This window comes from Episyrphus balteatus, chromosome 1 (genome assembly GCF_945859705.1).
Source record: "Episyrphus balteatus chromosome 1, idEpiBalt1.1, whole genome shotgun sequence".
Classification (NCBI taxonomy): Eukaryota; Metazoa; Arthropoda; class Insecta; order Diptera; family Syrphidae; genus Episyrphus; species Episyrphus balteatus.
Window position 1 is genome coordinate 13,233,135 of NC_079134.1, and position 22,995 is coordinate 13,256,129.

General features: G+C 30.1%; 1 protein-coding gene across 1 annotated transcript; it reads left to right on the top strand.

Moving 5' to 3' along the window:
* Nucleotides 1-1,301: 1,301 nt before the first annotated feature.
* LOC129905755 (heterochromatin protein 1) lies at nucleotides 1,302-8,989 on the top strand. Its single transcript, XM_055981315.1, has 4 exons — nucleotides 1,302-1,534; nucleotides 1,701-1,886; nucleotides 1,970-2,104; nucleotides 8,134-8,989. Exons 2-4 carry the CDS (start codon nucleotides 1,734-1,736, stop codon nucleotides 8,623-8,625), a joined length of 780 nt encoding a protein of 259 aa, XP_055837290.1. The 5' UTR covers nucleotides 1,302-1,534; nucleotides 1,701-1,733; the 3' UTR covers nucleotides 8,626-8,989.
* Nucleotides 8,990-22,995: the final 14,006 nt, after the last annotated feature.

Sequence of the window (22,995 nt, forward strand, 5' to 3'; positions counted from 1 at the left end):
GCCGAGGTGCGAAATTTTTCAGAGAAAATCCACTCGTGTGAATGCAAGGAATATCAGGTGACTAAAGTCGCCTTTTGTTGTGATTCGTTTATATTATGCGGAAATAATCGACTCGTGAAAATTCGACTTTGAATTGGCACTTTTTAGGTAAAATTGAAATTTAATTTTGAGTTTTTTGAAAAAAAAAGCGCAAAATTATTTTTTTTAAAACTCAGTTTCATAACTGAATTCGTTCATTTTTAAAAACTGAAAAAATGTTGGCAGTTTTAATTTCTGAACTGAACTCTGTCATTTGAAAAATTCTTAGAATATATCGATTATCGATTTTGTTTATGAAATGAAATCATTCAGCTCCGTAATGCCGGACTGGTGAGCGTGGTCGCCGAGTTTGTACTTTTGCAAAAATTGTCAAGGCTAGATTATGTCAAAATATGTGATTCTGATCATGTTTCTACATTTTAATATACGATGAACTAAGGAATTCGATTCCCTTTATAAGTACATCTTCATTCTTCATCTATCATCCGTATATCTTGTCCAGAAACTCAAGTGATTTAGAATTAAAAAATAATCGAGTATTAAATTTGTTTAGCGGTTTCTGAACTGAATTCACTCATTTACAAAATTGTAACCGGACGGAAGAAGCTATCATCTGACATTTTGACACGGACGCCATTTTAGAAATACAAAACGTAAACATTCGTCCTGTTACGTTAGCCCTATTCCATTGGAGGTGGTAGTCTACTAATAGTAGATGTTTTGGTTAATCTAGCACCATCATCTACTCATGCTCTTCTTCCCGAATAGATACGATTTGTATTGAATTCGTTGAAAGTGCGTTCCATTTAAATTCGCTTGTAAACTACTAGTAGTACTTTGCCACCTCCCAAAGGAACCACAGGGCTATTAGTTCAAAGTTGTTGAAACTACGGCGCTAGTAGTTATGCTCCAATCGCCAATTGTCTGCATTTTTGTTTTGTTTTTCAAATAATAACCAGCCGACATAAAAGAATACTAATATTTATCAGAGTACAATAAATTATTTATAAATCAGATAGATTCAAATCACATTTAATATAGATGGTAATAGGAAATAAAGCATTTTAGCATCCCACATAAAGTAGTTAAAAAAACCCCTTTTAGTTACTGAATACATTCATTTATGTCCCACATGCATTCCACATTCAAACATTTACCATCCAAATTGTTATCGATAACACTAATTTGTCTGCCAAAAAATGCCCGACGCCATTTTCCTCCATCCAAATTATCGCCGTGATTTTAGACCACAAACCAACACTTCAATTATATTTGCGAGAAGAGGAATGTGCTTGTGTTTTATAAAAAAGTTTTCGAACTCTGGATTTTTTTGTTAAAAAAAAATATATATAATATAAATTCATTAAAAAAATCTATAATTTATCACATATTTGCCTCATTAATGTTATCTAGTTTATTTTAAAAAAAAGTTTATCACATTCGTAAAGCAATTAATTGACGACGAAATATCAATTCGAAAAACAACCGGCGCAAAGTAAGTTACATGAAATTAAAAAAAAAAAAAGTAGCTATAGGTGAAACAACATCCACATAAAAAATCGCGTACAACTCTGCAAAAAGAGAGACGCCACCAAAATTATTATAACCAAGCCAGCAAAGAATTAAATTTTTATTTTTTTTAATTTTTCGATTTTTCACAGAAAAAAAAACACAAAATTTCCGACAAAAATAAAATGCGTTCCAAGAAGGGATCCACAGAAACGAAGAGTGTCGAAGGCGGCGAAGACCCAAAGAAAGCCTCATCCACGCCTCCCACAGATGAAGAGTCTTCCGAAGAAGAATACGCTGTCGAAAAAGTCGTAGACCGAAGGACGCGCAAGGGAAAGGTTTGTCTTTTTTATTTTATTTTTTGTCATTTGCCAAAAATAATTGCTTTTCTTCTTTTTTTTTTTACTAAAAACCCGGTTAGATTGAGTATTTTCTAAAATGGAAAGGCTATCCGGATGAGGACAACACTTGGGAGCCAGTTGAGAATCTCGATTGCAAAGATTTGATTGCTACTTACGAAGCTGATCGCAAGAAGCGCGAAGAGGAGGCAGCTGAGGTGAGTTCTATTGAATAATTTTCATTTCTTTAGGTGTTTTTTAAAAGGAAAATTGCGCTTTTCCCCAACAAAAAAAAAATTTCGGATACTTTCTTTTATAATTTTTTCTTCTGTTTCATGCATTTGCGCCCATTTCGTGTAGAAAATTTTTGTTGTCGGGAGGGAAACCTTTTTTTTCTTTTTTTTTTTTTTTTCTTTCTCTTTGCACTTGCACACGTTTGTGTGTATGTGTGTGTGTTTGTATCTGGTGCGCCGTTTTTTTTCTATTTGGGTGACAACATACAAACAGGGGCTCTTTTTTTTGGCGGGAAATGTTGACTTGGAATAATTTTTTTTTTTATTTATTTATCGTGGAGATTGAAAATTTTTGTATTTTTGTTTACATTTTTGAATTTTGATTAGAAAAAAAATTAGATTTTGGTATATTTTTGTTTATTTATAAAGAAAAAAAAAAGAGATTGTAGTATAACTGGGTTTGGTGTAATTCTAAAGCTTTTGTTTCTATTCCTTCTGTACGACCTTTGGAATTTTTTCGTTTGTGTATTCGCTAAACTAAATTGTCTGTCTCATCGGTTTTTTTTTTTTTGTTTTGTGATTTTCAATAGAAATTAGCACTTTGTTAGCATTTTTTGCAAAGTTATGTAAATATAGGATGCTAGCAATTTTCGAATAGTTTTCAGATTTTGGTTTTAATATATGTACCTTAAGGGGGTCCTTATATTGCTTTTTGTCGAAATTCCTCGATGGATGGACATCAATTAGTTGTAAATAGCGGCGAATTTTAACCCTTTACCGCACAGTGGCTTATATATGAGCCAAACCATAAAAAGCAATTATACTTTAAGGTTAAAAAAAAAAAATCTAGTTTTGTTTATACTTTTCGAATTAAGTAATATAAGGCCCTTAAATATCATTATAAAACGCCATCTATAATGATTTGGGCGAGCATAATTATCCGCTAAAGTGGCCGAACTGGTGATAGGCACGACGGAGCATATTTGAAAAATTGAAAATTGAATAAAAAATATAAAACAATGAGTAAGAACTTTTAAAAAAATATGCCAATAAAGGATATAATGTCATTATTATTGCTAATATAATTTTTTTTACATTAACCAAGTTTTAGTCATTTGAAAGTGGCATTATGTGAATGGATCCTATATGAGCCACCGTGCAGAAATGTTCCTCTCCTGTTGGTCCATATATGAGTCATCATACAACAAGGGAACAAATTCTTTTTTTTTTTTCTTATTATCTATACCCGTTTTTCTTTACGTTTACGTGCGGAATGTCATAGGTACATTTAATTTAAAATAGATTAAAAGGCCTTTTAATCTATTTTATTGAAAGTCATACAGTTCCAGCGCGTAGTTTTTAAGTACATATAATTAATTTAATTTAATTTTTTTTTTCGTTTTCTGCTCAATGTGCCAAATGTGATTCAAACCGGAAAACCCAAAATTTTCTGACTTTTAATCAAAAAATTGAAAAATCCTGAAAACGTGTATTTTTATTTAACAAAACTACCATATCGACGGTTAAACTGCAAAACCTCATAAGTCGTTTTTGGCTCTTTGTTTAGATATCGAAAAAAACATCTTAAACAATTTTAAAAAAATTAAAGAACTAAAAAAATAGTTGATTTGAGTTATTAAATAAACAATTTTTTTATTTCCTTCATTTTTTTAATTGTTTTAAGTGGTTTTTTTTTCGATTTCTAAACAAAGAGTCAAAAACGACTTACGAGGTTTTGCAGTTTAACCGTCGATATATATATTTTTCACGCAAAAAAAAAATCATGCGGTAAGGGGTTAATTTAAACTGTCTAGTCTCCCGATACAATCCAGAAAACACCATATAAAATTGAATCGTCAGTTTTAAGAACGGAATAAGTCCACTATTTTTCGAAATTGACTTTTGGATGCCAATGTTATCTTTAGGCGTAGACAAATCTTCTAAAATGAAAAAAAAAAAACAAAAAAAAAAACAAAAAAAAAAACAAAAAAAAAACAAAAAAAAAAACAAAAAAAAAACAAAAAAAAAAAAAACAAAAAAAAAATATTTTTGGGGTCGAAGTTACAGGGCTTGAAAAATTTTATAAGTTTGAAAAACAGAATAAATCCAGGGGTGGAATCGGCTATTGTGATTTGTGATTGATGATAGTCACAAGAATCAAATTTATACTGCGTAAATCATATTTTTCAGAGCAAATTGGTCTTTTGAGATTTTCACCGATCACAAATCACAATAGCCGATTGTGAAATCCACCCCAGGATTTCAGGCTACTGATTAAGTCTTAAACCGCGAAGAAGATACAAAAACTAATTTCACAAGATTTTATTTATTGTTTATGTTCTATTAAATATTCTCTTTTAACTTATTTAATAAAGGCTTAACTACATAAACCACATTTTGCTAGCGCAATTGTTTTGTAAAAAAGATTATACAAATTGTTTATTAGACGCGAAAAATAAGCTTTCTGTATCATTTGTTTTAATTTTTCAAGCCGAAAAACTATATAAAAATGCGTTTGAAAATTTTCACTTTTGTACTTTTTCAGTTTTTGAGCTAATGTAGTTGAGTCAATTTTAAAGTTCAAGTGACCTCAACTCCAAATTTATAAAGCGTTTCGCCCACGTATTTTTTATTATTTTTGTTATTTTTTCCTCGTTACAATGTAGAAGGTTTAAGAAACAATTAGACATCATTCCAAAGAGAGCATGTTTTTTACTTTGATTACCATTAGTTTGGAGGACAATAATGTGTTGCAGAATTGAAATAACTAAAACGTCAAACGAAAACCTGAAAATTTCCGGTGGGAACGCATTTCGAGTTTTCAAATTTTAAATGCCTTAAACCTCGTTTTGGGTTTGGTGGGAAAAGGCTATAGGTCACAAAGTTGCACTTTTCGGGTTTTGATGAAATAAGAATAAGCTCTTTTTGCTCTTTAATTTGGTATCAAAAACATAAATTTAGAGCAACTTTTTCCTGTAAAAATAAGAGGATCAATGCTCAAAAATGCATCGATTTTCATACATTAGCTCAACTTAAAATTGACTTAACACCTTTGTACCCGGCGGCAAAGATATTGTACTAACTAACATTTCTATTAATTTGATCCTTTTATCATAAACCAGCACAATTATTTTTCATACTTTTACTTATGCACTTCACTCCCTAAAAATTCTAATTTGTATGAAAATTTAATGAAAAATAAAAGCAAGCTCTTTAAGTTTGTCATGAAAATTAAATATTCCATGGTAAATATAATTAAAATTTGTTTTATTTTTGGTTCTCATAATATGTAGGTATAACATTTGAATGAAGTCCAAAAAAAAATGCATAAAGTTTCCATGTGATGCAATGGTACCATTTCAAAAGCGTTCTTTCTCACTAAAAAAAAAACCCTTTAACCTAAAATATTTTGATGGCCATATTTTATTATTTTTTTTTACATGTTATATGAAACGTCCATACAAAATTTTATCAGCCTAGCACTCTTTTTTAAAGAGCAATTGGTAATATTCTGATTCTGGATCTTTAAGTAAAAGACTATTTATAAAGAGTCCAATAACTTTTTACATGATGGTCGAGACATTTTGGTATTAATTTTATTCAATCGGGAGTTAAAAAATACATCGAAATTATATTAATATAAATGTTTTATTACTATTATAGTATGCTATGCAACAAAGTGAGTGCTACACAGAAAAACTCTTGTATCTACCCTTCCGAATGTAATACAAGGTAGCCCAATTTCTCAAATTAACTCTTATATTGAGTACTACCAATGTTGTAAATATCATGATTTTATCACAAAGTACATAACGAACATAACACTTTTTTGTTTTGATTACTCAAACTCTTATCAATAGTTTAATTATATGTTTATTTCATTCAAAATTTCGCTTTTGGGTGAAATTTCAAACCGTAAGTTTTAAGAACGGAATAAGTCCAACGTTTTTAAACCGTTATACCTGTCTACCAGAAAATGATAGAAATAAACGATAGACTCAAATCTACATAATCTTTATTTTATATGAAGGTCAAACATCTGCAAATAGTAAAATATTGAAATTATTCAGTATTTTGCGTTTTCCCAAAAATGTTTGCAAAATGGAATGCCGTTCTTAAAACTAAGATATAATTTTTTTTTTATTGGCTGCATGGGCAATTCTTCAATGACTGAAAACCTTACTCGTATTCTTAAGTTAAAAAAAAATAGTTGAATTACTTACTGGTGGAATAGAATGCAAACTCGCTTGTAGCAAAGAAAATCGTCGTAATACAAGATCTCGAATAAAATCGCTCAAAATGTAGAAAAGATAAGCAGAATATGTAGCGCATTGAAAAATCAAGTGCGTTGAAATTAAAAAATATTTTAACTGAACAACCCGATTACAAACATCAAAAGTCATTGCGCTTGTAGCTTGAAGTAACAGTTGACTCGACTTGTACCACAGCGAATTTGCTTGCTACAGCCACAGCTATGTACGTTTTGGCACCAATGTACTAATTTCATACTTTTTAACTTTGACAGCGCTACAAGCTACAGCTAGCCAGCTACATCATTCTGTTCCGCCAGTTAGTGTTTCATCCAAATAATAACGTCTTCAAATCAGTTTAGTGTAGAAAAACTAAAACACAACACAGTAGAACAACACAAGTGCGTGAAAAATGTCACAAAAAATTGGTACCTGCCTATGACCAAAAGTACAGTTTGTGTTTTTAAAATTTTCCCATCAGTGAAGATGAGAATTCAAAATTATAGTTGGAAAAAACTACAATTAAACTAAACAGCATATGCTTGACATTTTTCTTTTTCAATTACTCTTAATCAATACTAGGAGCACACATATTTGGTTTTTCCTCGTAGAACACAAAATAAATTCATAAAACACATGTTGTTTTCTATTTGCTTTTGAGATTTTTGTGTAAAAATCTCAGATTTTTCTTGCCAAATAGAAAAAAAGGAAATCTAGTTTTGTAATTGTGTATCTACGAAATATGTTCATACAAAAAAATCCTTTTTTAAAATAAAACAACAACAAATGTTCAGACAAATGTCAAACAAAAAGGTGTGTGCTTGTACATATGTGTGAATCTTAAGATTCAGATTTTTGAAACTCGAGTCCATTTTTCAAAATGGCCCTCCGAAGGTAAGGGCTTGCATGTTGAATGCAACGACAGTAAATAAATAATTTTTCATGAATTCAGTATATATGAAAAATACAGTATTGCAGTTGCAATTGTTGCCTCGAAAAAAGTGCATATAAAGAAAAGAATTTCTCAATGAATTGATTAAGTGAGAATCTCTTCAATCGTATCAACTTCATAACTCCCTGAATGCAAACATTGCAAGCAGGCCCAAACCCCCTCCAACCACTGCACCGAAAATGCTAAATTGTTATCTGTATTAAGACTATTAACTACCTACCGACCTCTTCCATTGTAATTGCACATCCTTTAGAAAGATCCGTCCTTCATATTGGCGTATTTTCTTATGTGAAGATGTTCTTCATTCCTCTTTTCTCAATAATTCTAATGGCTTTATGATCATGCTGGTTCTCAATATTTGCTGCTAGTTACATAGTACTTTTAACGATTTAACTGCAAAAAAAAAAAATCATAAAAAAATACAAGAAGATCTCGGTGTTTGAATTTTGAGGTTTGAAAATTACGTACTACCTTTAAAACATTTCGCCGGTAGAAGTCGAATAATTTTAATTGTTTTGTTGTTGTCTTCTATTCTCGGTATAACGATAAAATCCTCTGATATTATTTAATATCACAACTAAGAACCCACGTTTGCTTATACAGTCGACAGACACTAATGCTTGCTTTTTAAGTCTGCTATCAGCCTGCACAAATTATTAAATATCAAAATGAGCACTGCTGACAAGCTACCAAAATTCTCCATACCCTTTTGCTTGTGCGTTTCGTATATCAAGTTGCTTAACGATTTATCATTTAAGTATTTCTATCTAGCAATTTCTAATTATGTATTTTCATAAATTTTCTCATTACAGAGCAGCTCAACAAAATCAGATAAGGCAAAGCCAGCATCGACTGCTAAACCCGGCTCAAAACGCAAGTCCGATGAAACAACAAATTCAAAGGAAAAAGTCAACAATACGTCAACATCAACGTCGGCTAAACGAAAAAAAGCTGACGATCACAACCAGGACTCGAACAACAGTACGGCGACAAACAACACAGCAACAAATAACAAAAAGAAAGGACGAAGAGAGTCATCAAAATCCGATTCGGATAATGATTCACCAGTAAATGATGCAATCGGAGCAATGAAACCCGAAAAGAATGGCTTCGAACGCGGACTCGATCCGGAGAAAATTCTCGGAGCATCAGACTCCACCGGAAAGCTTACCTTCCTCATTCAATTTAAGGGCGTCGATCAAGCCGAACTCGTGCCGGCTACCATTGCCAACATCAAATGTCCTCAACTGGTGATAAAATTCTATGAAGAGCGACTGTCGTGGTATTCGGACGGTGAAGATTAAACACGTTTACAATGCGTGTCCACATTACAAGTGACGAGGATTGTCCACGTCCAAGTTATAGTTATATAATAAAATATAAACAAAAATCAATTTGTATACTTTCCAAAATGTTATCAATCATACAAATCTGGAGGCATACATCATAACAAAACAAAAACAAAAAATCATAACGCGGAATAACCTTCCTCACGACAAAAAACATTTCAATTTTATTTAATTCTTCTAACTCCTCTTGCAAATCAAAGAGAACTTAGAACAACAAGCAAATCAACACCAACTAATAGAAACTAAGCCTATATCGATGAATAAACAAATTTGTCGTTTATAGGACAAAAACTGCTCCTGAAAAAAAAAAAACAACAAACTTGTATTAGAGATTGTAGTCTTCATAATATTGTTCCCCCATATTTTTTTTTTTAAACATCTTAAACTTATGTGTTTGTTCTCACCACTCGACGAATGAGCGAGAGTTGTGCTATGAAATAACTTCTTAAATAAAATTACTATTAATATAATTTTTTTTTTAAACTTTCATTAGATTTGAAAATTAAAATAAAATCAAATTGTTTTTTTTTTTTTTTTTTAATTTTGTTATTGACTGATTTCGAGTCGCAAAAGAAAAATTATATAAAGACGATGCTAAGGATCGTAATGAGACTCAAGGACATGACACACATGAACACACACTCCTCAGACAAACAAAAATGCCTTTTCCATCTTAAGCAGTTATTTAAAAAAAAAGATATTTTAGTTAAAAATAAAAAAAAAAAAAATAAAATGATATTCAATATTGTTTTTATTTTAAACCATGGAGAGTTCACAAGGTGGATGGACCAAAAAGAATCAAAAGAAAAAATCGGGATATATGTACATACATATCAACGATACTGAATTAAACGATAGTCACTACGAAGAACGATTATGTAAAACGAGTAAAACGATTTTCGTAATACGTAGTCGCATTTTAACAAAAACGAAGTAGTTTCAATCGTTTAATCGTTTTACAAAATAGGGCCCCTGTAAACGTTTTTGTAGATGGATATAAGGCTTGCTTATAGCATTTTCGAGAATGTTGAAGGAGTGTTTCGTTCAATTTATTTTCGGGCGTATTTTGGTGCATATAACCGAAATGTGATTACGCAGTTTTATAACATTTATTCTGAAGACAAATTCAAAAGTCTGGCAGCTATAATTCGCAGCTTTAAATTCAGCCTTATTCTCCCGGGAAAATGTGTTTGGGAGAAGAGCTTCCAATTCCAATCAATCAATAGGGGTTAAATTGTCCAAATAATATGAGAATTATATGAGGCCAAAGTGACACAAAATTCATATATGTTAAATACACATAATATATAAAAAAAACTGCTGCTGTCAACATCTACGATTTGACCAACAGAAATGATGAAGCTGTTTAAGCGTTTATGATTTGCAGCTGCAGCTTAAAAATCTTTTCCAACCAGGGTTCGAACCTCGGTCATGAAATTTTGGAGCAAATTTGAAAAAAAGTGGAGCAAATGCAAAATTTCCGGAGTAGATTTGAAACAAAAAAAAAAAAAAATCTTTACCTTTTAGGAACTTTTTTTTAATCAAAAATAATTAAGTCTTAAATTAAAGTCAATTCAATTCATAAAAAAGAACTATTTTCTGATAAATTCACCTTGGACCAATTTATATTGTTTTATTAGCCTCATTAATGCAAGTGATGGTTCAAAAATGTGTTTGCAATTCTAAAATAAGTACAATTTCGATTTAAAACATTCCAATCTGGTTAGCAAAGTTAGTTCAGGAAGCAATTTTTCTGTGTGGAAAAAGTGGAGTTAAACCTGAAAAATCGGAGCGTTGGAGTAGATTATTTTTTTCCCTCAAAAGTGGAGCAAATTTGCTCCGATCGGAGCAAGGTTTTAACCCTGTTTCCAACTATACATTTGTGTCTGTCAAAATTTAGCGCACCGAAAAAAGTGAAGAAAAACGGAGAAAAAAAAAAATGGCAGGAGGTAGATACTAGGGCTTTCACTTTTTTTTTCAATGCAACAAATCTTTAATTTTTATTTCTAATGCTGAAATGTTAATCAGGAATAAACAAGGTTGTCAAATAAAGGAGGACATTTACATGTAGTCCAGTAAGCTTTTTGATTCTATTGGGGAAGACCGTGTCTTCTGGGGCACCATTTTGTATTACGAAACGAAAGGTAAAACAACGATATCCAGGAAAATGATAGTCACGACATAGAGCGATTAAGTGAAACTATAATGAATGCATGAAAAAGTTGCCAAATAAAAATGAAAATAACACTGGTCAACAAGGTTTTTGCCACAAGAACCAAAATATACTTTTCTAGTAGTTTTTGGGGTGCTGAATCCGAATCTGAATTCAGAAATATTTGATTGGCCTTCGTTTTTGAAATATTACCGTTAGAAAATGTCAAAAAACATAATTTTGGTTGTTTTCGAGGTTATGTTTTTATGTGGAGTAATTAATTGTGAATAAATTTGTAACGGTGCCTATAAGAGCTAGTTTAATTCTTTCAAAAAATGTTAAAATCTTTCCGATATCTCTTTTATTGCCCGAGATATTTAAAATTTAAGTAGCGGTCTTTGAATCAGAAACAACACTGGCCAACCAAATTTCACTTTTTTTGCCACAAGAATCAAAATATACTTTTCTGAAGGTTTTTGGGTTGCTGAACTCGAATCCACAATCAGAAAAATTCTATTAGCCTTTGTTCTTAAAATATTACCGTTATAAAATGCAAAAAAGGTTTTTTTTTATAACGGTTATATTTTAAGAACGGAGGCTAATAGAATTTTTCCGATTGCGGATTTGAGTTCAGCAGCTCAAAAACCTTCAGAAAAGTATATTTTGGTTTTTGTGGCAAAAATTCTTTGACCAGTGACTTAAACTTTAGATTAAATTTAGTTTCTCTTTGACTTATTAAATGAAACTTAAGATATCTCGAGCAATAAAAGAGATATCAGGAAAATTTAAACAGTTTTTGAAAGAAGAATATTTGTTCTTATAATAACCGCTACAAATTTGTTTACAATGAATTACTCCACATAAAAACAGAACCTCGGAAACAGCCAAAATTACGTTTTTTGACATTTTCCAACGGTAATATTTCAAAAACCAAGGCCAATCAAATTTTTCTGACTTCAGATTCGGATTCAGCACCCCAAAAACTACTAGAAAAGTATATTTTGGTTCTTGTGGCAAAAAAAAGTTAAATTTTGTTGACCAGTGTAATCGATCTTATCACGAATTCCATTCGTATCGAATATTTGCTACAATTCCCGAAAAAAACAAATACAAATCGTCACAACGATCGGATTTTGTGATTGTTTTTTTTTCGGCAATCATAGAAAATTGCCGATACGAATGGAATGCGTGATAAGGCCAAGTACATACATACAGTGGCGACAAAATAAATAGCACATGTACCCTAAAATTTCTAAAATGAAAGTTTTTCGCACTTTTTTAACTTAAAAGGGTTGTTTTATTAATGAGGAAGTAAGAACACAGATATATTTGATTTATTAAAAAAGAAATTAAGTACATTGAATTCTTTAACAAAAAATAACAACAAAATCATTAATACAGCTCAAGTTTTTTAGGACAAAATAAATAGCACACTTCCTAAAAACCAAAACAAATTAACAAAAATTTTAACACAGTTAAAAGAAAATAACTAGTATTTGGTTGGGTAACCCTTATTATTTATCACAGCATAAAACCAGCGGTTAATAGACGTAACAAGACTCCGAAATCGTTCAAAAGGTACTGAGTACCAAGCTCGTCGAAATTCCTGCCAAAGTTTGTCCAAATTTGAGGTATCAGACCTGTTAATCGCTTTTCCCACGTCACTCTACAAGTCCTCAATAGGATTCAGATCTGGGGACTGGCTTGGCAATTGCATAACACCGATTTTTTGGACGGATAGCTATTGTTTCACAGACTTAGTCTTATGTTTTGGATCGTTATCCTGTAGAAATGTCCACTTTAAAGGCATTTCCTTCTCAGTAAAAGGTAGAATAGTGTCCCTTAGGATTCCCTTGTACTTAAGGTGGTCCATAATACCCTCTATCCGATGAAATGGCCCCACACCATGCCAAGAAAATAATCCCCAAACAAGAATACTAGCCCCACCATCCTTAACAGTCTATATTTTATACTGCGGGTAACATTTCAACTGCCCCACGCGGGGAATTTCCGTATGGGGCATTTGGACATGCCTCTTATGCCCCATAGGGGGCATTTTCAAATGCCCCATACGCAAATTCCCTGCGTGGGGCAGTTGAAATGTTACCCGCAGTATAAAATATAGACTGTTAAGGATGGTGGGGCTAGTATTCTTGTTTGGGGATTATTTTCTTGGCATGGTGTGGGGCCATTTCATCGGATAGAGGGTATTATGGACCACCTTAAGTACAAGGGAATCCTAAGGGACACTATTCTACCTTTTACTGAGAAGGAAATGCCTTTAAAGTGGACATTTCTACAGGATAACGATCCAAAACATAAGACTAAGTCTGTGAAACAATAGCTATCCGTCCAAAAAATCGGTGTTATGCAATTGCCAAGCGAGTCCCCAGATCTGAATCCTATTGAGGACTTGTAGAGTGACGTGGGAAAAGCGATTAACAGGTCTGATACCTCAAATTTGGACAAACTTTGGCAGGAATTTCGACGAGCTTGGTACTCAGTACCTTTTGAACGATTTCGGAGTCTTGTTACGTCTATTAACCGCTGGTTTTATGCTGTGATAAATAATAAGGGTTACCCAACCAAATACTAGTTATTTTCTTTTAACTGTGTTAAAATTTTTGTTAATTTGTTTTGGTTTTTAGGAAGTGTGCTATTTATTTTGTCCTAAAAAACTTGAGCTGTATTAATGATTTTGTTGTTATTTTTTGTTAAAGAATTCAATGTACTTAATTTCTTTTTTAATAAATCAAATATATCTGTGTTCTTACTTCCTCATTAATAAAACAACCCTTTTAAGTTAAAAAAGTGGGAAAAACTTTCATTTTAGAAATTTTAGGGTACATGTGCTATTTATTTTGTCGCCACTGTATGTCCATTTGTTAAACAACGCTTAGTTTAAAAATTTTTTTTCAGAAAAGGCAAAACATTGCCTTTGTTGTCTCGTATTCGACTCCTGTTTTCCCACTTTAATTTTGGTGAAGAACAAAAAAAATAGTTTAGCGGAAAATGTTTATTCCCTTCGAGTGAAACTCGCAATAGCTTTTAAGCATCCGGTCTGGCGAACAAATTGTGACAATCGGGCTGAAAAGAAAAAAATATTTAATGAAAATAATTTGCATTGAAATTTTATTTTTAAACATGGCCAACAATGCAGATTGAGCTAAATTTGTACACCCATTCAAAATTCTCAGAGCTAAATTTTGTTCAAGAATTTCGGTTGAGTAGTGTGCAGATCCAACTTAAAAATCGTTTCCAATTGTAAATTTTTATCTATCAAAATTAAGCGCACCGACAAAAGTGAAGAAAAATCTACGGAGAATTTTATTTTCAAAATAATGGCAGCTGAAATTAAGTATAATCTGCGTAGTAAAGTTTTTCTTTTTTTAAATTTGAATGCAACAAATTTTAAATTTGCAATAAATACTTTTTGTTTTTTAATTTCGAATGCTGAATTGTCAACAAGGAATATATAAATACTTGCACCAAATATATATACAGGGTGTCCCAAAAGTAATGGATCAAACGAAATATGCTGATAGGAGAACTTAAGGGCTCTCAGAATTTGGTAACTTGTTCATCCCAAATCCTTACGGTTTTTGATTTAATGCAATTCTTGTGAAATTTCGAAAAATCCCTACTTTGCAACAGTATTTTGCTTCCTGCGCCCATTATTGATTTTTGTTTTTTAAAATACTTTTATAAAAATATTGCTAATTAATTAGGAACAATTAATTAATCAAAATATTTTTTATTCCATACGCCATTTCGCTGCAAATTAACTAACAGTTTCAAGTTTTATAAAAAATCAATTTCTAACTTTTATTTGAGAGCAACACCGCAAAAAAAATTTGTACGGTGTGAAAATCGTTTATTATTTTAAAAAGTTGCCCTGTTATTCTAGTTTTCAAAAATGATTTTTTGAAATTTCACAAGAATTGCATTAAATCGATAACCGTATGGATTTGGGATGAACAAGTTACCAAATTCTAAGAGCCCTTAAGTTCCCCAATCAGCATATTTCGTTTGATCCATTACTTTTGGGACACCCTGTATTTACGGTACACTCACATTTGATTTCACATATTCAGTCCTATCGTGAGTTTTACGTGAACAAGATTCCACCCGGAAAAAATTTAATTTCACTTTTCCCCTATTGTTTTGGGCATTTCCCTGTGTGGGCATTTCCCCGTATTTTCAACATTTTTTTCAGGTGATTTGCGGATTATTCGACAGCTCTTCTCTCACTTAAATTGTAGTGCCGAATAAGAAACTAGTATAGCGGAAAATGAAAATTCCCTTCGGGTGAAACTCATGATAGCTTTTAAAATTCCGGGCGAACAAAAATATTTCGGGCGAAAAACATTTTACGTGAAACGTACGATAGGGCTGATCGTATTTTCTATCGATCTGAGACGTATTTATTCGCAAAATGTATACATAATTAAAGTAATTAAAGGGGAATAAAGTAACTCATTGTATCTATACCTACTTATATTTACTGCGATGTTATTGTAAAATAATCTTAGTTCAAAAACGTCCATATAAAAGTATGTTTTAAAAATTTGTTTAACTCAAATTTATAAAATGAAATTTCCCTGCAAATGCAAAATTAAAAAAGAACAAAGATTATAAACAAATAAATTGAGTTCTTTGAGTATCCCAGGAAGAGCTACTCTTGTAAAAAGTAAGTATCTAAAAGTGGCCCCTTCACCACTACTTAACCCTCTACCGCATACTAACCCATATATGGTTTATCGACTTCATATCGATTTATTCCCGTTATATTGCACCAAATGTCAAAAAGAAAAAACTTTAATAAAACTATGTCTATTTTTTTATAATTAACCGGTTTTTATTATCAGTAAGAGAGTCGAGATTCTGAAATAAACTCATTGTTTCAAGAGCATGTCTAAAGTGCAAATCAGTGAATAAAAGTGTGAACTTTTCAAGTGTTTTTTTTATAATAAATAAGTAAGTTGCATCCAATTAAAAATAAGTTTCGTATGAATTTATTATACTTTAATATGTTTACGAAGTTTGTTTTTTGTTTTTTTAATAATTTTTGTCTTTTTTTGCGTTTTTTCCAAAACACCATATATGGGTTATCATGCGTTGGCGACTTACATTACTGATTTTTGTGGGAATTTTATTTTTTTCTGTAAAATGAATTCGAAGACTTTCTATGGAAAAAATAAGTGTGATAATGCTAAAACTGGTGATGGCTTTCGAAGTAATGACGATCTAGCTTCAGATTCTGAACCTTTTTAACATCAAAAAAGCCATCTCCGAGCATTTTTGCAAATCTGTAACACCTACAATGTCACCAAAAAGGGGATGCCCTTCAGCTTTGGCAGGTGATCAAAGCAGAGATGGAACAAAACAAAGCTGAGGGAGTTATATACAAGTCACGGAAGTCCAGCCCCATCTAATCCCGAAATTTCAATTCACTCACAACAACCAAGGGCAAAAGCCGTTGAATTCAATGCTAACTGAAAACATGGACCATATCCCTGAATGGCAAACAAAAACACCAATATGTCAAATTTGCGGACTGAAAACGTTTTGTGTGCGTGTAGAAAATGGAAGGTGTTCTTCTGCAACAATGATAAAAGAAAGAGTTTGAATAAATTCCATGAATAAGGAAAATCCAATGTAATAAAAACATACTTTACAAAACATACCTTGAATGCATACTAAACCATATATGGGTTATTAATTGTTTGCTGGAAATCGACTTGCTGCATACTAACCCATATATGGTTTATGTTTCTAAAAATTTATATACAGTAGCGAGCAAAAAAAATGCAAACGAAAAAGTTTTAAAGAGTTTTGAACAAGAACTAAGTTACCAAATTTGGCATATTGAAACTGTTTTATTTTCATTAAACAGAGTCAATTTGTTCAATATTTTACCCCAAAAACATTATTTGGTCAAAAGTCTACCTTAGTATGCGTTTTTAGACGAGCAAAAAAATGCAAATGTTTTTATTGTTTGCATTTTTTTTGCTCGCTACTGTATATGTAAAAAAATAAAAAAATTTATGTAATACCTTTTTTCAACCCCTAATAAACCTAAAAAGTTGTTAAAAAATTTTTTATTTCATTTCGTTCATAATTCATGCAGTAGAGGGTTAAAGCAGTATTGAAAGAATTAACTGATATCAACTAAACTTACGAAATTTGAAAACCAACATTTTGGAAACCATTATAGACGGAGAGATGGATGCAAGTTTTCGGACTCACTCGGGAAATGGAATTTTTTTTCATGAAATTGTTGGATGGGGTGGGTTAAGCAAATGCCAAATTGGCAGAAAGCACACTGGATGGAATAAGCGAAGGTTTTTTGGCAAAAAAAAACTTTCTCGCTTTACGCCACATAGTGATGATTTAAGACTCTAATCCTTATTTCAACATCTTGAAGAGCTAAAATCAATAAAGATTGAAACATTCGGGTATTTTTCTTTTCATTTTTTCCATTTTTGACAATGTTGCATTCGAAATTAAATTTTTTCGAACGAAAAATTGATTGTTCATGTTCGTAAAATGTCCTTTGTTGAGACAAATTTAGGGTTAAATTGGGATGCTGATTTGGGCTTCAATTTTGAAAATTATATTTTAGTGGAAAATTCGTAATGTTTACTATGCACAGCACTGTATAAGTATATTTTAATAATTTTTGACATTTTTTATTATTTGTTGTTTTGGTTTTTTTTTTGCAAAAATGAACAAGCGCAACCATTAATGTATTACACGTGTATGTTCTAAAATCAAAATTTATGAGATATTTTTCCTTCAGAAGTAGTACCTATCTACAGGGAATCATTGTTAACCTTAAAACCAAACTGTATCAACAAAACAAAAAAAGAAGTTTCGAGATAATCTGAAAAACGATTTGACCCAAATTTAACATATGTATAAGCGCGTGCAAAAACAATATCATAATAAAAAATTATATTAAAATAAATTCAAAAAATATAAATTAAAAACTAAAAGAAAAATAAAATAAATAAATATAAAATAAAAAAAAAAATTGAGATAAAATTAAACAGCAATAAATAAATTGATTGTATTCTCAGAAAAAAATGACCAATATTTCTATTTATATATTTTTAGCAATAAAACCAGTGATATGTTAAACAAAAAATAAATAAATAAAAATATTTACTAAGGGCCAATTTTTCAATAGTAAGTTAAATAGTCAGTTAGTACTTATTCTTAAGGATAGAGAAAAAATCAATTTTTCAACAGGCAGATATAGCTTATTCCTAAGAATAAATCTATCTGCTTCTTTCAGAGACGAATAAAATTATTCTAAGGAATAAGCTCAATAAAAATATTGTGTCAGTTGTCAAAGCTGTTTTGAAAGAATTTTGAAAAAAATACAGTGGAAAACAAGAAAACAAAAACAATCATGAATAAAAATGACGTTTAATTTTAAATATTTTTGAATTTGACAATTTTTTTTTTGTTATTCTGTAGAATTAATTATTCTTGATTGAAAAATTCAATGTTTTTATCTGATTGTTTATGAGTCTAATAACTTTATTCTTCGAACAGTTAACTGACTGTTTATTAGAAGATTGAAAAATTGGCTCTAAATCAGACAAACCACCTCGTAAGGTATAGACATTAGAATAGGAATTTGAATTTATTTGTTTCTCTCAATAATATAATTAGGTAAAAAATAAATATTTGAAACGTCAAAAACTTATATTAGATATTTGCTGTAGTGTGAATGACTTTTGTGTTTATTTGGAAAATGGGCGCGGTTCAACACCACTTAAAAAAAAAATATCTTTTAAAAACAATTCAAGAGACAAAGGAAAATTAGAGTGCATATGTATGTATGCTTGGAACAACGATGGACAGCATTGTCACAACACACATGTTTTAAATGGTCCCCTTTCCACCCACGCGTGGAATATTATTTTGTTTTTTGAAAAAAAAAAAAAACTCAATACGCTTCATTTAAAAATAATTTATTTGTTGATTTATTTACAAAACAACATTTTCTTCGTACTTAATGTTGATGAAGTCGTCTTTTGTTAAGAAAAAAAGATACTTAGTAAATATTTTCAATTAAATAGAAATATTCTATATTCATGCACACTTTCGCTATATTAATGACGCAGATGATTTTTTAATTTTATTTTTTTTATATAAGATCGTAAATTATAGAAAACTAAAAATAAACATTTTTTAACGCATTTATCAATTAAGAAAATTCCAAAACATATCCAACTATAATAAAATGGTGATTTTTTTATTAGAAAAACTTTTTCTTATAATTTAATTATTAATTTTATTTAAATAAAATGAGTTACTACAGCTTTCTTTTATAAAAAGTAAACATTTCTGTTGAAAATGTATTATTCATTTGGCACGCATTTTGTCAACCTTTGGCAATTTGTTTAAAAAAACTAAACACAAAATACTCAATTCTTTGTTATTTTTTATAAATTAATAATAAAATAAGCAAAGTCCATATGATATATAGCTATTTTCGACAGCCGGTATATTTTTTTTTTTTGTGTTGAGAAATTCCATTTTGTTAATGTATTTGTCAACATTTCTGCGTATTTTTCATGAGACAAAATCTTTTTTAAACAATTTTTTTTGTTCGCATACATACAAGCATAATGTGTTAAATGTTGATTTTTATATACCTTTCTAGATTTTTTTTTTTAATAATAAATCTTTTGGAAAATTAAATAAAAAAAAACATGCTTTGTTCAAGAAAAAGTTAAGAAATTATATTAGAAAATTTAATTCAGTTGGAAATCAGGTCTCTCAAAGTTCGGTACTTCGATCAAATTTTATAAAACTTTTTCTTCTTCGTCGTAAATAAAAATCTCAAAAGGTTAGACACTAATTTTGTTAAATTTAATTTTTTTTTTCAATAAATATACCTATTTTTTGTGATAAGATTTTATTCCTAAAAAGTTTTTTCCCAATAAAATATTACACTCGTTATTTAATATTAGATTGTGTAAATAAAATACAAATAAATAATTTAGAAGTGAATATTAAATATTTGATTGTTACAGACAGAAATAAAAAAAGATTTAAAATTTTTAATTAAAAAATTAAATAAAATTTTTCGGACACTTTGTGGGTGGTCATCGCATTTTGAATAATCAAAATGCACAGTGCATTCTCAGTAAACTTATAAATGTTCTTCAAAAATAAAATTAAGTTATAAAATAATTCAATTTCATACGAAAAATATATCAATTTGTTATTAAGTTTATTTATAACTTTTAATTAATGCATCGTATCAAAAGGCGATCATTTTAAATATAACTTAAATATATTTTTAAAAAATTTCAGAACAAAATCGGATACAAAATTTCGGGATAACTCAACCTGCTACGCTCTGTTTTTTTGACCAAAAATTAAAAAAAAAAAAATATTAAAAACTATTAAACTTATCAGATTATAAGGAATTAAAAAAAAAAGTCAAAACATAGATAATAAAAGAAAACTGTTTTTTAATTAGCTGCCATAGATACATTTTGGAGAGTTTTTATTTTTCTCAAAAACGACTTACTCAGGCTTTTATAAAAAATTTCAAATTAGATATTTCTTTTGGTGAAAAAATTTTTCTTCAAAATTTATATTTAACTACATATCTCTTGAACGACTCAGTCGATTTGATGCTAAATTATTTACATGGTCTCAACTAAATTAAACTAAATGGTTAATTTAGTTTGGAAAAAAATAAATGGGTTTTTTATTTGATGATGAATCAATTTTTGAAAATGGTCTTAAAAATTCATTTGAAATTTCATTTTCGAGTTTGGTAAAGAGTTTTGACTACATTAAATTTTTTTTAATTTATCTTCATAAATTTACTCTTATGTACACAATATTTTTAATTAAAAGGTTAAACAATCAAAGCAAGTAGGTACATGCAACCCAGCAGAGTTTTTTTGTATTCCTTTCGCTATGTTGTTAACTATTTTATTGTATTTACTTGCAAAGCTTAGATAATGTATTAGACTAAGATTCCGCCATAGAACGACCGTACCGCGATAATTTTGTTTAATGTATATATTTATGTACTATGGTCGAGATAAGCAAATCGTAATAGGGTTGCCGCCCAGTATCCCATCATAGCAATTTTTAGTTTATTATTAAAAAAATTAAATTTTTCTATATTTTGAGGTGGCAACCCTAGTAGATACATTTTTGTCAGAAAATGGTAGAATTCCACTTCATGCCACAGATCCATTTCCTCTAGAGTCTAGAATATCCAACCAAACATCAAGTGCATTTGGCAAGGATGAAGAATCTTCACTGATTTGCTTCATAATTCAACAGAATATCTTCTCTAGATCAAAAGCATTTCATCGGCTTAGAGTGTAAACCTGCTAACTCCCAGCTGCTAACTCCACATAAAAATGATTTCAAAAATTGATTAAAAATACAAAAAGCTTTCAAATCTTATCAATTCTTTTACATTTAATAGTATGAAATCTAAGCAATAGCTTTATGCTGGCTTGAATTTATTCAAACATTTAGAAAATATTTTATTTTTTAACAATTTTGTCACGATTGTAAAAGTGGAGTTAGCAGGTTTACACTCTAAGCCGACGGTTTGCTTTTTTTAGATGCAAAATTCTATCACAAAATGTCACCACCTATGAAGAATGTTGTTTTGATTTGATCTTTTTCCACCTGATCAGATGCAATTTCAATAAGGATAGGCACATTCCATATGTTTCCTTGCATCACCAGTTTAAGAAACAACAAACGTTAACTGGCATCGAAATAACCAAAATACTATATCACGTAAAATGCAACTCTTTTGCATTGGTGATACCGTTTGGTTTCTTACACAAAAGGATCAAAATGTCACAGGTGGGAGAACTTTAGATTTGATGCAAATACTTAAAATATCCTTTGAATTGATAAAGAATGGAGGTCAATCGCTACATAAATAAAATGCACGACTGGGGCCGCACGTACTTGCTCTTATGATAAAAGTAGCTTTTATGTCAAAGATTTAGAAAAAAATAATTTTGAATTAGTTAAAATTTGATTTTTTTAATTCATAAGAAATACAAAAATACAAAAATACGAAATTATTTTTTTTAGTTTTTCTTACGCCATATTTTTGTTACTCGTGTTTTTTTTGACAAAAACAAAAAATGCAATTAGCTACATATATTAAAATCACTTAAAGCATTATGTATGTCAAATTTAGTCTAGAAAATTGTAATAACTCATTAACGGTGTACGGGAAGAGCCGACATCAAAGATTAAAAAAAATGTAAAGTCATATTTCCATTATCCGTATTTTTTGAGAAAAACTAAAAATGCAGTTACGTTAGATTTACGTATAACATTACTTGTGTAAAATTTAATCGAAATCGTTAGAGTCATTTACGAGAAAATTGCAATAACTCCATTAAGATGTACGGGAAGAGCCGACATCCGCGATTTAAAAAAGAGTTAATGTCATATTTTCACTATCCGCATTTTTTGAGAAAAACTAAAAACGCAGTTATGTTAGAACTACAAACAGCATTACGTATGTTAAATTTAATCAAAATCGTTAGAGCCGTTTTCGAGAAAGTTGCAATAACTCCAAAACTTTGTATGGGAGGTATACGTTTAAAGCGAGATATTAAAAAACAAAAAAAAACCAACATGGGAAATTACAAAAAAATCATCTGTACCAAATTTCAAGAAAATCCCTCAACCCGCTTCATGTACAGCTTTTTGTGACGACGCACCGACGCACAGACCGACGGACGTCATGACGAAAACCACTTTTTCGGACTTCTCCATCATCGTTATGTTAGTTTTGATTAAAACCTCGAATTTTTTTTTTTACACGAAACCAATACTTGCCCTATTGAGCAAGTAAAAAACTAACGAATTGAAATTATTAAATCAAATAATATAATTTGAAATGAAAATAAAATAATTGTATAAAATTTTATTTTACATGTAAATTAAGTTCTGAGAAAATTATTTAAAATTTAACTTTAAGTCAAACAAATGTAAACACACTTTATAAATTTTATTTTGTTTATTAGGTACCTACATATAATTGAGTTTTTAGAAAAATATATACAAATGATAATTCGTAAAAACATTTACCAACTTATAATTTTTTTTTCCGTTTACAGCACAAACATGAGTGAAGTCAAGAGCTT

What these genes read in the sequence shown, in the direction of transcription:
- LOC129905755 (XM_055981315.1), top strand. Translation starts at nt 1,734, where the DNA reads ATGCGTTCCAAGAAGGGATCCACAGAAACGAAGAGTGTCGAAGGCGGC. An exon ending in GAAGGACGCGCAAGGGAAAG is followed by an intron (nt 1,887 to 1,969) that starts GTTTGTCTTTTT and finishes AAACCCGGTTAG; the next exon opens with ATTGAGTATTTTCTAAAATG. An exon ending in GCGAAGAGGAGGCAGCTGAG is followed by an intron (nt 2,105 to 8,133) that starts GTGAGTTCTATT and finishes TTCTCATTACAG; the next exon opens with AGCAGCTCAACAAAATCAGA.